This window comes from Natrix helvetica, assembly GCF_964273705.1.
Source record: "Natrix helvetica genome assembly, chromosome: 4".
Classification (NCBI taxonomy): domain Eukaryota; kingdom Metazoa; phylum Chordata; class Lepidosauria; order Squamata; family Natricidae; genus Natrix; species Natrix helvetica.
This window is the reverse complement of record NC_138550.1, coordinates 103,783,898-103,800,172: the sequence shown is the minus strand read 5'-3', so window position 1 is coordinate 103,800,172 and position 16,275 is coordinate 103,783,898. Positions and strand designations below refer to the sequence as shown.

The 16,275-nt window shown below is 37.8% G+C and overlaps 1 protein-coding gene across 1 annotated transcript in view; it reads right to left on the bottom strand.

The window, feature by feature from the left end:
• The window catches only part of CDKAL1 (CDKAL1 threonylcarbamoyladenosine tRNA methylthiotransferase), a 332,059-nt gene that overhangs the window by 17,948 nt on the left and 297,836 nt on the right, over positions 1-16,275 (bottom strand). Inside the window, exons 14-15 of the mRNA XM_081952974.1 lie at positions 11,433-11,516; positions 9,583-9,747 (exon numbers count right to left, since the gene is read on the bottom strand). Of these exons, the coding sequence (XP_081809100.1) occupies positions 9,583-9,747; positions 11,433-11,516 (249 nt within the window). The remainder of the gene's footprint in view (positions 1-9,582; positions 9,748-11,432; positions 11,517-16,275) is intronic.

Genomic DNA, 16,275 nt, shown 5'->3' with positions numbered 1-16,275 from the left:
AACCATCATCACTGCTTGTAAAATTCAGAATATGGACGTAGCTTTTCATTACTGAGATAGAACTCTGGAATTATTTTAGGTATTCTGAATTTTTGCAATGGCAATATCAGTGTCTTAGACATATACGATTTGAAAGCTTCAATGGCATGGAATAGATGGTTATAAATTGATCACTATAAAATATTTCTGAATGACTGCTCTACTGGGAGCTAAGTCAAACTTCTTGAAGCCAATACATTATGAGATGGAAAGGGAAAGCCCTAATAAACATTTTATAATTGGTCTATTTAAAATCCAGTTACCGCTCAAAAGAATTGATGTGAATTTATGGAAGGTTAGGGTTTATTTGACTATTATTTTTAATTGGATTTTTGGTTTCAATAGAGCATAGTTCATATAACCCTTTAATTTCGAGAAGGTATATGCCAGTGTGTTCATATCTACCCTTTAGCTAGACTAATTATGACTTTTGACTGTTTTTTTAATTAGATCCTTGCTTAGCTGATTTTGAAAAGGGAACTAGGGTTAGACCTAATTAGTACTTGGATGGGAAACCATAAGAAAATCCCAGGATAGTAGACAAGTCTGAAAGTAAAACAAAACAAAACACCAAAACCTTGGGAGCACTGGCAAAGTACTTTCATATTTCTGCCTAGAAAACCACACCAATGATCCCCAAAGTCAATAAGAGCTGAACTTGGATCTACTTATATTTTTATTTTTAATAGTTCTTGTGATTGCACTGCTGGAGTTATAGTCCCATCAAAACTGGAAGGCACCTAGTTGGATAAAGCTTTGGTAAGCCACAAATCATAGTTTATATATTACATTGGCTGTCCTCACAACGAAGTTCAAAAATTATTACAGACCAACTCTTTCCAAGAGGTTTTCTTGAATTAAACTAAACTTTCTGGCTGTTACACATTATACAAAGAATAAAATAGGGAATGTCTTATTTAAGGTAACATGGCATTGGCAAATCTATAGCTCAAACATTGGGATTAGTGTTCCTGCTTTTGTATGTCTTGAATTTCTGAAAAGCCTGGATCATGTATATTCTTTTATGTCATTTTTGGTTGGGCCTAAAACAAATGTCACCAAATCGTACATTAAATCTTTTTCCTCATGAACTAACAAAGAGTGGGGTTTTTTGCTCTACTACTTTTTATAATTTTGCTCTCTCTAGGATATAATACTATCAGCATCCCATACATCAAAAACAACATTCTGTAATTGGAGATTGATTTTATCTTTTATTGCTGTTATTGTTCTAATGGCAACAAATGCCAATTCGAATGGAGAATCTAGGGATTAAGCTCTGGAAAATAATGTTAATGGTAGATGAACAAGCAGGCAGAATTAGTTCATCCAAAGGGTAAAATACATCTTGAGTGAGTTATATTAAGCAAATCAAGTAAAAAATTAATTCCAGAAATACAGCTATTTCAAGTGTAAAAATATTTCAGGCATATTAAGGAATCGAGGATTATGACTCAAGATGAACATATAAAAACTTTTCAGCTACAATTGCTATTTTTATGCACAACTGAGATTTTTCATGAAATCATGTCAGAGCAGGAGCATTCTTCTCTGATGATTCAGCCAGAGTCTTTCAAGATAGCTTTATAGCATGGTCTTTGATGGTAGTAGCCCCTTTTAACTGAATACCTATGGAACATATTTTTAAAAACTAAACAAAGATATTCTCTAGGCATAGCACACTTGAAAGACATGTCATATTTTAAAATGCCTTACAAACCACCAGGTGTCGTAGCCACATACTGTGGTCACATGATTATATAAGACATCTATTGAAAGCATCTATATCCCTAGATTTTCTCTAATATTCTCTAATATTAATTAATTATTCAAAATATTAATGTGATGATGTATCACCCAGAGTGACTAACCCTTTCATAATTAGGATAAACAACACTGAACTGTATTAAAAACCTTTTAGGTTGGCAGAAGCTGGGACAAATAACAGGAGCTCTGTTACACGGGGCTTGGGATTTCAACTGCCAAACTGCCAACCTTTCAGATCAACAAGCTCAACGTCTTAGCCACTGAGACACGGTGTCCCTCTATATACATAGTTTACTCTAAAAGCATGTATAAAGTATGTATACTTTATATACATACTTTACTCTAAAAGCTTGGTTAGATGATCAAAATGGTTAACTTCAATTTAGCTTTGAGCTAAAATTCAACATGGTTTTCATATTATACTCTATTGGTATTATAAATAGACTTAATATTCAATCTTTATTTAAACAGTCAATTTGCAGATGTAATTAATGATGAAAAAATACTGATTTTCAAACAGTTGTGACTGAATATTGTTTGAGTAGTTCATGACATGATTTAACATTTGCAGATATTTGAAATAGCAAGGATAACAAACATTGTAACATCCTGCCACAACTAGAAGTTGGTGCAGTCTCCAAATTAGCTACAGCCCGTTCGCACAATCTAGCGGCAGCCAAGCAATTGCACAAAAATCAAAATTAAATAAGGCTACTCTACATGGCAAGCCACTGATGTATGCAACCACTCAAGAGTGCATATCTGCCAGTTTCAGCATGGCAACCCAGAGTTATTTCTAAAATATATAAAGTAGTACATGGTACAAAATAGGTCCATTTGGCAACACTCAAAAGGCAACATAAGTGCTTCCAGGACACTTATAATTCCAAAATTGGGCTCTAGCTGTTTTTCTTGCAGAAAATAAAAACACCTTGTCTGAAGAACAATATCCCCAGCCCAAGCATCCTAAAAACATTGGTTGGGATTCTATATTCTTATTTAATTAAAAAAAAACAGTTATCAGAAGCTAAGGGATGCCAACGTTACATTTGAATAAGGTGCTTTGATCACCTCAGCGTCAGAACTTCTTATCAAAACAATTTCTTTCCTGTTGTTTTTAATAATTATTTCTGCCTCTCTTTCCTTTTTAATGCACAATATATTTATTATCTGTTGTTCCCACCCCAGCTATGAGTTTACTAACAGCATATCTTTCTCACAATGGCTGCACTGCTTCAATTTCAATAAAGATTGTTTTAAGGAATTACAAATTGGTGTCTTATAGTTTCTCATAGATTATACAGCATATAATATGGCACATCAGAGAAGTGATTAGCATTGGATTACAATAATGGCTGTAGGGAAATTAACTAATAAACTCATAGACATCCATCATCTCTCTCTTTCTCTCTTATTTCTTCATTTAAAATACTTATATATCAATTGTCCCCAACATTTTGGGCATCAGGGACCGGTTCCACGGAGAAAGCTTTTTCTTTCCATGGATGGGGCTTCGCTTGTTTGTGCAGACCGATTGTTGGCATGTCGCGGACCAGTGTCAGTCCATAGACCAGAGGTTGGGGACCCCTGACTTATATGACCACCCATATTATATATCATAACGTGGGTAGCTTAAAAATAATAATATTATATCAAAGAAGATCAACAATATTAAAAAAAACCTTCCAGGCCCCCAAAGAAAACACTTCTCTATATATCAACACCTGTTTTTTTCTAGGCTTCAGCTGCACTCCTGAGGAAACAGCCAACTCTTCAAGGCCTTCCAGAAGGCAAGAAGAATTAGGGGCTTGCCTGATTTGAGGATGAATTGTGTTCCATAGGGCAGGGGCCACTATGGAGAAGGCGTGCTTCCAAAGTCCCAGCAGGTGACAACATTAAAGGAAGTGACATTGATGTCTCTTATTGTCAGGGTTGTTTTGCAAATAGATTTATGAGTGATTAATCTAGCTAGTCTTTTTGTATTTTGGCAGGCTAGACAACAGTTCTTTCTTGAAACAGATTTAATGACTAAATTCACACCATAATAAGCTTTGTACATCATGTTTGATGTTGGTTTAATAAACTGTGTAAACCTAGTAAAGTGATTTGTAGTTGATGATTTACAACAATGTGATGTGTGAATCCACCCAAAAGTGGTTTATGCAACAGACATTGGTAGAGAAAACCAGAGTTTAATATACTGAATGGTCCCAGAAACTTTGTGTTAATTTGTTTTGTTTTCTTGAGTCCATCTGTTCTGCCCCTTTCTTTCTCTTCTTCATTTGTCCTGTTTCTTCTATTAGCTTCCTCCCCACCCCAATGATTTTGTCCTGGTTATGTAAAAATGTCCACCTCAGTTCAATTACTGAACACATCTGTGCAAGCTTGACATTATGAACTGGAGTCCAGATGATTGGACTTTCTTGGCCTTCAACTGGATTTAGAATTTTCTGTGAGCTAACCACTGCCACCACATGTATCAAGAAAGTGCTATGGATTTTAGAAGAGCTCTAACAAAGAGGTTTTATAGAACAATATCAAGAATTAGTTGCTCCATATGCTATTCAACACAAAGATATAGCTCCATTAGGCTGATCTTACTACTCCCAAGATTACTTTTAATGGTCCTCAAGAGAAGGTTCACTGCCCCATAGCGCTTTCCAAACAAACCCAGTACAATGAATTACAGCTAAATGAAACCAGTGAAAATCCAGGTGTCTTGATGCAGCTTCCTGTTCAGCAGCCAGGCCCAGAAGAACTTATAAGCCACCTGCAGTTTGATATGGAACACAACATAACATTACCGCCTACTAAATTAAAGCAAACACAGCCCATAGTTTGATGCATTTGCCAACAGGAATGCTCCTCTGAATTAACCTAGGATAGTTGCAGGATCCAGCTACCTGTACCAAAATAATCTGGGTGTACTGAGTATTAGTGGGATACCTAGCACTAAATTAGAGACTCTTCTACATGGATTTCAAACAGATACCAATTGTTCAGAAATAATGATCTAAAATAGTGAGATAATGCAGTAATGTTGAAACATTTTAGTAAAGTATGATCAGGGCCGGATTTTCCTATAGGCTAACTAGGCTTCAGCCTAGGGCCTCAAGATCAAGAGGGGCCTTTTATTTTTATTTATTATCCGTGCCACATTTTTTATAAATGTTAGTACCAATTACAACACGTTTCATTTAATATATTGATATATATCACAGTAATGATTTATTTTATTATCTCTCATGTAATTTACAAACTTAAAAATGGGAGGTGAAAGGGCCCCATAAGTGGAATAGCCTAGGGCCGTGATGGCGAACCTATGGCACGCGTGCCACAAGTGGCACGCGGAGCCATTTGTCAGGGCACGTGAGGCGCTGCCCTGTCAGCTGGCCAGCGCGCATGCGCGCGCTGGCCAGCTGAGTTCACCTTTTTAAAAGGTATTTTTCACCTTCCCCAGGCTCCAGAGCCTTTATAGGAAGCCTCTGGACAGTCCCTGAAGCCTCCGGAGGGCCTCCGGGGGGTTGGGGGAGGCTCTTTTCGCCCTCCCCAGGCTCCTATAAAGCCCCTGGAGCCTGGGGAGGGCAAACAAAAATGTAAAAATGGGGGGGTCGCGCGTTTTGCGCGCATGCGCACTGGGGGGTCACACGTTGCATTATGGGTGCGGCACGCCCGCACTCGACCCCCCTGCGCTCCCCCCACTTGTGGCACGCGAGCCAAAAAAGGTTCGCCATCACTGGCCTAGGGCCTCTTTTCATCTAAATCCGGTCCTGGGTATGATCATTATTTTTTTTAAAAAAGATGGTTTCTTAAATGTGATAATGTGAGCAACAAGTTACTTTGCTCATGTATATAAGGCCCCGTTTGGAGTTAATAAAGTTGCTAACTTACATTAACCAAAAGCCAGTCAGCCTTAATGAAAGGCGACAATTCATTAACTCGTGCTACCTTGGAAGTTAATGTGCAAAAACTAAAGTGCTTGGGCTGAGATAACATTGACAAACAAAGGCTAAATTATATGGGTGGATTTGTTTTGGTGTTCTGGGCTTCAGATTTTTAACTTTAAATAGATTCTAGTCAAAATATTGTGTTTGTGTGTGTATATATACATACAGTATTTGTGTGTCAGAGTGCTGTCTCTGAACAATACTTGGGATTGGGTTTTTTTTTTTTTTACATTATCACTGCTTGTGCACTATTTATTACTGAGAGAAACAGCTGAGGGAGGAAACTAGCAGAGTTATTTCATGTGTTTTTGGAGAACTCTCCATTTGAAGATGAAACAGATTTCTTTGAAACCTAAATTTTGAAAGTTCCAGAAAAGCAGCTTAAAGATCTTACTGTGAACTAAATCCCAGGAAGCTCAAATTATCACACTTATTCTGGGAACCTAAGTCTGAAAGAGAAGATGAAAGTACTCCATAGCCATGATTTGAACCAGAGAGCTCTGGTTTAAATCATTAGGCAGTTCTGGAAATAATGGCTGGGTTTACATATCACGCTAGTAATCCATGAGTGGCATATATTATATCATCTTTATTTTCACATCTCAGATTAGAGCAGACCTGGGCATTTTATGGCCTCCAGGTCACATCCAGACTTTTGGCTATCCCTGTCTGACCTTTGTGAGGCCAATCGGAAATTAGAAATCAAGACTTAACATGTATTCTTATTAATAGCAGCTAATCAAAACCATATAATTTACTGCTTTTTATAAAGTCATACAATTAATATTGAGCAGAATTAAATTCAGCCTACTGATTTGGCCCTCCACAACAGTCACAATTTTTGAAATGTCCCCTTGGGGAAAATTAATTGCCCATCCGTGGACTAAAGAGACAGAGTTGTTACAATTGAACGTTCTATTTTGTTGAATATTTTATGAGAGAAACTCCCAACTTTACATTAATAAATTAAAGAACAAGCACCCAAAGATTCCTCCTATCCCTTCTAATTTCACTGGATAAGTTGTAGTAACTGACACTTGAGGATGAGATCCATAATTCTGGTTGCACTACTAATGCTAATTTGATTTCTCTCTGTTTAGCAGATGGAATGTTTCATGTAGTGTACTGGATAAATCTTAAGTACAATTAATGTACTTTTATGTAAAGATCCCAGTCAATCTTTAGAGAAATGATACTGTTAAAAATACATTTCTGACTGGTAGTTCTGAAAAATTACAAACTGGTTTGCAAGTTAGCATAACTGACAAAAATTCTCAGCTCCATCAGTTCTATGTCACTTTGGAATGAAGTTTCCAAGGTTGGAAATAGTGAGAAGTTAAAAATAGATGGGTTGTACAATCTAGGAAAAGCAAGTGAAGTAGGAGAATGACATGAATTTTTGCCAAGCCAATGGTTTCTTCATTACTAACATATCTTCAAACAACTAAAATGATGCTGATATACATATAGATCATCAATGGGCAACACAGAAATCAAATTGACAATTATTGGTATAAGGATGTGGAAGAACACAAATATAACAGCAAAATGCAGTTAAGGATTAACGAGAACACATCACAACCTGCTAATGTGTAGGTTCCAAGTGAAGTAGAAAAACAAAATCAACCAGTTTTCATGATTGGAACTTGAACATATGACTACTATTTCCAAGGAGAACATCAGGAATTGCTTTGAAGCCTTAAGTCAGTGGTCCACAAGCTTTCCAGGTTTGTGGACCAGCAGTGGCACTGCGGGGGGGGGGAGGCGTGAGTGGAGAGAGGGGATGGTTTTGCATGTGTGCCCGCAAATTGAGTTTCCTGAGCTCACCATCATTTGCTGGCCCAGTTCCCAATGGGCTGCACCCCAATACAGGGCCACAGACTGGGGGCTGAGGACAGCTGCCCTAAATCTCATTGATAGGGAACTAGAAGATCTGTAGAATGAAATCAAATAAGTTGTTAAGGATGAATGTGAACGAAAACATGAATGAAAAAAGACTGCCAGAGACCAAGACACAAAAGAAGGAAATTGGATGTCAGAACAGATAATGAAAAATTGCCAAGAGGAAAAAATGAAGCCATAGCCAAAAAAAAAAAAAAAAACAAAACCCAAAATGAAGAAATCTGGAAGAGTCTTAACCAAAAAATGTCAGAGAGGTATTAGAAGAGGCAAAAAGCATCTGTAGATAGAAACAGATACAGAAAACATGGAAAGTTTTCAAAAGCTCTCCAAATTCAGAATAATGTACAGATTCATATACTAAAGGATGCCAATGGGAGGCAGTAACTGATTCAAAGAAGATCAAATTAAGGAGGAATATACTGAAATTCTATGTAGTACTAGGTTAACGTTCAAGATACTTTAGAAGATATTGCTTGTTTACAAGAACCTTTAATCCTATAAGATTAAGTTAGATCAGGACTCTGGTTATTGCCAAGTTGGAATATGATGGAGAATCTTTAAAAAAGAGAGAAGAAATAAAAAAAAAAGAAATAAAAAAATAACAAAACTATACCAGCAAAACTGGAAAACAACACAATGTCCAACAGATAGGAGAGGTCAGTCGAAACAATTCCAAAGAAAGGACATAGAGTGTTCAAACTATAGCACAACAGCCTTAATTGCACATGCTAGAAAAACAATACTTTAGGTCATCCAAATGCAGATTAGAGTCCTAAATCAAGATGCTTTTTTTTCATATTATTTGGCTTTCCCAATTATCCAGCATGCTGCAGAAATAATATGTGGTTCTAAAACAAGCTTGAGTCAAAAATGACCAGGTTCAAATCATCATATTTTGGATATATTATGCAAAGATCTAGAACCCTTGACAAATCCATAATGCTGAGAAAGATGGAAGGAAAGAGAAGAAGATGACCAAGAGCAAAGTGGAGGGACCGGCTTACAGAGGCAATGGGTGCATCACCGTAAATATTAAAGGGCAATGGTGGTTACAGAACACCTTGAAGAATGTTTATTTGTCAATACTGACTTGATGGCACATAATCAATTAAAAAATCAGTCTTTCATCCAGAAAAGGAGCAGAAAAACAGCTCAAAGACTAGACAATCTTAGAATGGGAGTAATAATACAGGCGGAGCATAATCTCTCTGAAATTATTATTGACCATGGATGTCAGCTTGGGCAACATGACCATTTGAAAGAAAATGACAATGTCTATACCATAAAGTGATTTAAATAATAATAATAATAATAATAATAATAATAATAATAATAATAACAACAACAACAACAACAACAACAACAACAACAACAACAACAATAATGACTTGATAGGTGGATAAAAATGTCAAATTCAGTCTAAACATTTGACTGACTGTGTGACAAGCCATAACAATTAAGCTACTGTACTCTTTTTACTCCTATTGAGATCCATGCCCAAATATTATGCCTGTAACTGAACTTCAATGAGCTACTGTATATTATTATTAGCAACCTAAAAACAAGAAGATAAATAGCCATTTGAGGTAACAAGAAAGCTCAGCTACTGATACCCAGGAAATGTATAGCGTGTCCAATGGCTGTTAAATTCAGAAAAATAAAATAATATTGGGTAAGCATTAGAGGTATTTATATTTATCTTTTCAAAAAATAGTCATCTCATATTTTAGAAATAAGATTGAAATTACTATTGTTTATCCAAGCCCAACATACTAACTTACATTTAAAAAATTCTAATTGTTTTTAGAATTCAAGCACACATAGATATAACGATAACGACAAAGATTACTATTACCAACTGAATTAGAATGACTTAAGAATGACTCTTTTGAGTTAAGTATAAGGGGTAAGAACGTGTACTACTCACCTCTGTTAAACCAGAAACTTCTCCTCGAGCAAACGGCCTTCTGAGGGATGGAGTAAATACTGTGGCCTCTGATACTGGCTGTCCTCTCATAAAATGCTTCCCTGCTTCAAAAATATCCACTTCTACCATCTTACCTATGAATTCTGGGTTCTTTGGTACAAGAATCTTTAAAAGAAAATATATTGATTATTTTTCCTAATACTTTGAAAAGTGCTTATGATTTTATATTCAAAAAGGAAGAAAGATAAACATAAATCATGCCATGTGGTATCTTAACATTTGATAGCATTTGCCATAACAGAAACCTATACAATATTAGAAATTTAAAGTTTTTCTATATAAACCTTTTCAACATTTTTATTGATAATTATAATATTAATGATGCTTAAGATTGTACGTACATTCATTCATTCATTCATACATACATACATACATACATACATACATACATACATACATTCGTATATTTGATTTTCACGGGTGTAGATATGCTGGTCTTGTTGTATTCGGGTCTTTTCCCGTGTAAGATTGAGATTGTCTTGGCAACGTTTCGGCAAGGTCTCACTCACCATCTTCAGGCTGGGTTTTGGGCTTAAAGTGTGGTCAGAGCTGCTGTCTTTCTATAAATCTTGGTGGGGTGTGTGTGGAGTGCTGGCGTTGTTTCAGTAAGTGGAATGATTGGTTGTGTGGTTGCATCATGATTGGTAGATTGGTGCTGATTAGTGCTGGCTGTGTGTCCATTGTTGTTTCGTGTTGTAATGGCCTGGGTGGTGGGTGGGGCTCGTTTGTTGATTAGGGCTGGTTTCCAGATGTCTGGTAGGCGGGATATATCGTCACGTTTATTCATGTTGTGGGGGTGTTTCTCTATTTCGATAGCTTCCATAATTATTCTCTTGTTGACGTGTTCAGTTTTGGAGATTAACCTGGTTCCTTCAAAATTCATTTCATGTCCTGTAGCTTTAAGGTGCTGGAAAAGGGAGGAAGTTTTTTCTTTTTTTCTTACTGCGTTCTTGTGTTCTGCAATGTGTGCATTTATTCTCCTGTTCGTTTGTCCTATGTATGTTGCAGGGCAGATTTTGCATGGTATTTCATAGACTCCTTGGTTTTCTAGCTGGATTTTGTCTTTGAGGTTTCTTAAGATGTTGGCTATTTTTTGGTCATTGGTAAAGGCTGTCTTGACATTGTGCTTGTGGAGAATTTTGCTGATTTTACCTGTGGTGCCTTTGATGTAAGGGAGGAGGGCGATGCCGTTGTCCTGTTCTGTGTCTCGGTTTTTGGGGGGAGTCTCCCTTTGGATTAGGTTGGTAATTGTTTTTCTTTGGAATCCGTTGGCGATTAATACGTATTAATATCCTGCCTGGAGTTCGATCCTGACTAACTAAAGGTTGATTCAGCCTTCCATCTTTCTGAGATCGGTAAAATGAGGACCTAAATTGTTGGGGGCAATATGTTATCTCTGTAAACCATCTAGAGAGGGCTGTGAAGCACAATGAAGCAGTATATGTCTAAGTGCTCTTGCTATTGTTACTGCTAGCAGTGAACCACAAAATATTTCTCCAATTAGTTGATTCCATGTTTCTAATTATTTAGAATCTAAATGATAATTTAAATAGAGATATCTTAACATGAGAGATGTAATTTTTAATGAAAAAAATTAGAGGAAATCAATTAATAGGAAAATCATTTATGTTAATCTATTTTCTGCAACTTGGAGAAAACTTATGTGTTTAACAGCTCCAGTCAAAGGATTGGTGGAAACTAGGTATCAAATTCGTGAACATTACTTTGTATTACAGTTACAGTTAAGATGACAAAAAGGACAATCTTTTTTCTTATTTTTAAAATGTTACCTGTTCGTAGAATTTATTATGAGCAACATAAAATTTGGAATCAAAGGATTCTTCTGTAACAAGCACTTTCTGTCTCTCCCCAATCTGTGAAATAAAAAAAAATGCAAGTAGCAGTGAGTGAAAAGATGCTATTGTAAATCCCCCTTTCTTGTGCAATTATCAGGTTGATGTGAAATAATTTAATAGCCACTGGAGGAAAAAAAAACCTATTACATCTAATTATCGTTTGGACAGGTAAGAGATTAAGGCCCCCTTTTACATATAAGGGACATGGTGATCTGAGATTGATGCGACTCTTTTATTTCCCTAACACTGTGTGGCTTCTAGCTGTATTGGAAAGCTGAACCAATTAACTCTGTAAGTTAATCATCTTGGCTTATGCTCCAGAGAAAACACAGTGATGACAGCTTCCTCCACAGTGGCAGGAAACTGTAGACCACAACCTACTACTTGATAAGATAGAAAAATATGGGTTAAACAGCATCACTACCAGATGGATTAGTAACTGGCTGACCAACGACACTCAACATATAGTCCTCAATGAAACTGCATCTACATGGAGGGACCTATGCAGTGTGGCTCTTAGGCCAAGTACTTTTAGGCCTAGTACTCTTCAATATCTTCATCAATGATTTGGAGGAGGGGATAGATGTGGAACACTCCAGAAGATAGGCTTAAGATGCAGAAGGATCTTGACAGACTTGAACATTGGGCACTATCTAACAAATGAAATTCAATAGTGAAAAATAAGGCTCTATATTTAGGCAAGAAAAACCAAATGCACAGGTATAGTATAAGTGGTACCTGGCTCAATAGTACTAAATGTGAGGTGGATCTTGGAGTCTTAGTGGACAATCACTTAAATATGAGCCAGTAGTGCCAAAAAAGCCAATGCCTTAAAGCCAAAAAAGCCAATGCAGTCCTAAGCTGCATTGACAAAGGGATAGAATCAGGATCACATGAAATGTTAATACCACTTGATAATGCCTTGGTAAGACCACACTTGGAATGCTGCATCCAGTTTTGGTTGCCACAATGTAAAAAGATGTGGAGACTCTAGAAAGAGTGCAGAGAAGAACACCAAGAATGATTAGGGGACTGGAGGCTAAAACATAAAGAACAGTTTCTGGAATTGGATATACAGTATCTAGTTTGATGAAAAGAAGGACTAGGGGTGACATGATGGCAATGTTCTGATATTTCAGGTGCTGCTACAAAGAAGAGGTAGTCAACCTATTCTCCAAAGCACCTGAAGGCAGGACAAGGAGCAATGGATGGAAACTGATCAAAGAGAGAAGCAAACAGGAACCAAGGAGAAATTTCCTGACAGTTAGAACAATTAACCAGTGGAACAACTTCAAACAATAAATCAAAATAGAGCTGGAAGGGACTTTGGAGTTCTTCTAGCTCAATCCCCTACTCAAGCAGTTTCTCCTGAAAGCCTCCAGAGATGAAGCACCCACAACTTCTGATGCAGTGATGGGATTTAATTTTTTTTACTACAGGTTCTGTGGGCATGGCTTTGTGGGCATGGAAGAGGAAGGATACTGCAAAATCCCCATTCCCTCCCCACTCAAAATTTCCACTACTGGTTCTCCAGAACCTGTCAGGACTGGTTGAATATCACCTCTGTTCTGAAGGCAAACGGTTCCACTGGTCAGTTGTCCTCACTGTTAGGAACTTTCTCCTTAATTCCAGGTTGCTTCTCTCCTTGATTAATTCTCATTTTTTGTTTCTTGTCCTCCCTCTAAAACCTGCCTCCAGAAAGGCAACGTTTTAAAGAAGAGATTGGACAACCATTTATATGAAATAGTATAGGGCAGTGATGGCTATCCTTTTCTGGACTGAGTGCACAAAGTGCAAGCATGCAGCTGAACCCCCAAAATGCAATGTGCATGCAGCCCCCATGCATGTGCCCCCTGCTCCCTCGCACATGCGCGTGCAGCCCCCTGCTCCCTCGCACATGCGCGTGCAGCCCCCTGCACATGCCCCATCCCTCGCGCATGCGTGGCAGAGACCGAAAGACCAGCTGGCTGGTGAGAGGTGCATGCACATACACAGTGGAGCTGAAGTGGGCGGACGGCTCATGTGCCCACAGAGAGGGCGCTGCATGCCACCTCTGGTACGTGTGCTATAGGTTCGCCATCACGGGTATAGGGTTTCCTGCCTGAGCAGGGGGTTGGACTAGAAGACCTCCAAGGTCCCTTCCAATTCTGTTATTCTGTATTCTACATGGCTTTAAGAGATGAGTGATGTTTAGATTATAGAGTGTAATTCTTTCAACTAACAGTAATTAATTCAACTAACCAATTTAAGTACAATTGAATACAAATTTTCATTTTTAAAACTAAAACTAATTTCCCTACTGCCAAAAGAACCCCTTCATTGTAAAACTTAGATCTATCTATTAATAATTCTTAGAATTATTATGCTGGAGAAAAGGAATTGCTTTACAAAGCCTTTTCCATGGTAGTAACATTGATACGGTATATCTTAAAAGACCTGGATATTATCTTCTTTTTTTGGTAAGTTCTTTGTACAACTGTTTCAAGAGGAGGGGGGCGAAGGAGAGGGCTACAGCAACCATCCCTTAGATGTGACCGCTTGACTGTTTTTCAGCACTGCCCACAAAGGGGAGAAAAATAATCAAGACCACCAATATCGATGTTACTAGAATAGATTTTCTTGCAGTATTTTAAATGCTCCTGGCTCATTTTGACAACCACATTTGCTAGACCTCACACTTTTATCTGGAGTCTAAAAATATTCACAAGAATGTATCTGTCGGCTGCTGAACAGCAACCCAATATTACAATCTGAATCAAAATTAAAAGATTAAAATCATGGAGACAGTGCATATATTAAATTATTAACAGTCTTTCAATGTTATCCAGGGAAAACAAGCACTCGATTGTTCTTCAACAAGGAGATATCACTGTGGATATGGAAAGCTTTACAAAATACACTTTGCAATGCAGTGTCTTTGCAATATCTAATCTATAAACTGCAATTATAAATAACATCCCCACACACCGATTCTTACTAGTTTCACCAAAATATTTAATATAGAATTTCTGATGGTACAGTGGCTATTATGCAGTATTTGCAGGCAAACTCTGCCCACAGCCAGGGTTTGATCTTCACTGGCTCAAGGTTGACTCAGACTTCCATCTTTCTGAGGTCAGTAAAATGAGGACCTAGATAGTTGGGGGCAATATGCTTACATTATAAACTGCCCAGAAAGTGCTGTAAACACTATGGGACAGTATATAAGTTTTAGGATTTCCTGTCTGTCCTTTTTCTATGTCAGTGACCTTCCCATCATGGCTGACTTCTGTGACTGTCCCCCTCTCCCTTTTGCAGCAATCTTCCCAGCGTGAGTGACTTCCTGTCTGTTTACCTTGGCCATCCCTCTTTTCCTATCACAGGGCATCGAGTACCAAACAAACAATGAGTACTGGGACAACATTTTCATGTGCAAAATGTATCGCCAAATACATTTGACAAGTTTGACATTTGACAATCAAATTTGACAAGTTTTGAAGCAGTGGAGTACCGAGGCACCACTGTATTTCAAAGAACTGCTGGCAAATGATTCTCTCTGAAATAGCTCTTCAGAAGAGGATCTGAAGTACTGCAGAGCTCTAATATATTATATTGCACACCCTCCTTCAATTTTTCCTCACAATAACAATTTTTCCTCAGAATAACAATCTAATAACAATAGTGGGTTATTGGCTCACAGTCGCCTCCAAGCTGCCATTTTGAGTGTATATTATTCTTAAGCCTGCCTCTCCCCAAACCTAATTGTATATTGCAGACTAAATATCGTTTGAATTTGTTCAAATTGTCTTTTCTAAATCCTTGCATCACCCAGTATAGCAACAACAATGAAACAATTAATTTTTTAAAATATATTTCTAATTCATCTTTATTTTGTATAACTGAAAGCAGCCTACATAACGCTTCCTCTTCCTATTTCCTCACAGCCACCACCATGTGAGATGGGTTGGGCCGACAGAAAGAGAGAGCAACTGGCCTCAAATCATCCAAATGGCTCTCGTGCTTAAGGGAGGACTAAAATTTGCGGTCTTGTGGTTTCCAGTCCAGAACTTCAATCACTGCACCAAACTGGCTCTCCATGACGACACTTCGGAGGCTTAGAGTTGTTGATGATTCTAACTTTGCATATTGCCCCTATGTGTACAATGTATGTGGCATTTGTAATGCTGCTCACGTAAACTCTTGTTTCCTCTCTTTCATTTAGCCAAATAGAATTGATCTAAGCAACAGATGCACACAGTGCAAACCTCCATCTTTTCAACTCTTTTCACTGCCTGGCCGGAGCCTTGAGAAGCAGGAAGGATTAAACAGAAATCAAAGGAATCAGGGCTTGAATAGCATCTTGTTAGCATGACAAAAGGAATACCTCTGTTGAGCATTGGGCAACGCATCTCATTAAATACAAGCGAAAGAACAATTATTTAGGCCCCCCTATGACTCTTTCTGGCACTAGGCTCCGTATCAGAGAGCCTGTCCAATCTGTGGGGAGAACTGCGGCTTTCTCAGCCCAGCAATCCTGCTTCAGGGTAAATCACCCACTTCTTAGCACTGTGCACCTGCATCTGACTGCTTCATTTTGATCTGGTCTCCTGCTGTGAAAATGTTGCTTCTTCAAGCACAGACATGCCTTGAAATGCAGCTCATATGAAAATTATATTCAGAGATGTCAGCAGTGACCTAAAAATGACAAATGGGCCTCAATTGCATTCTTTTAAAATTCAGTTTTGTGTAATTGATTTCTTCTCTACAATAGTATCTTGCCATGTGATGCAGTTCCATC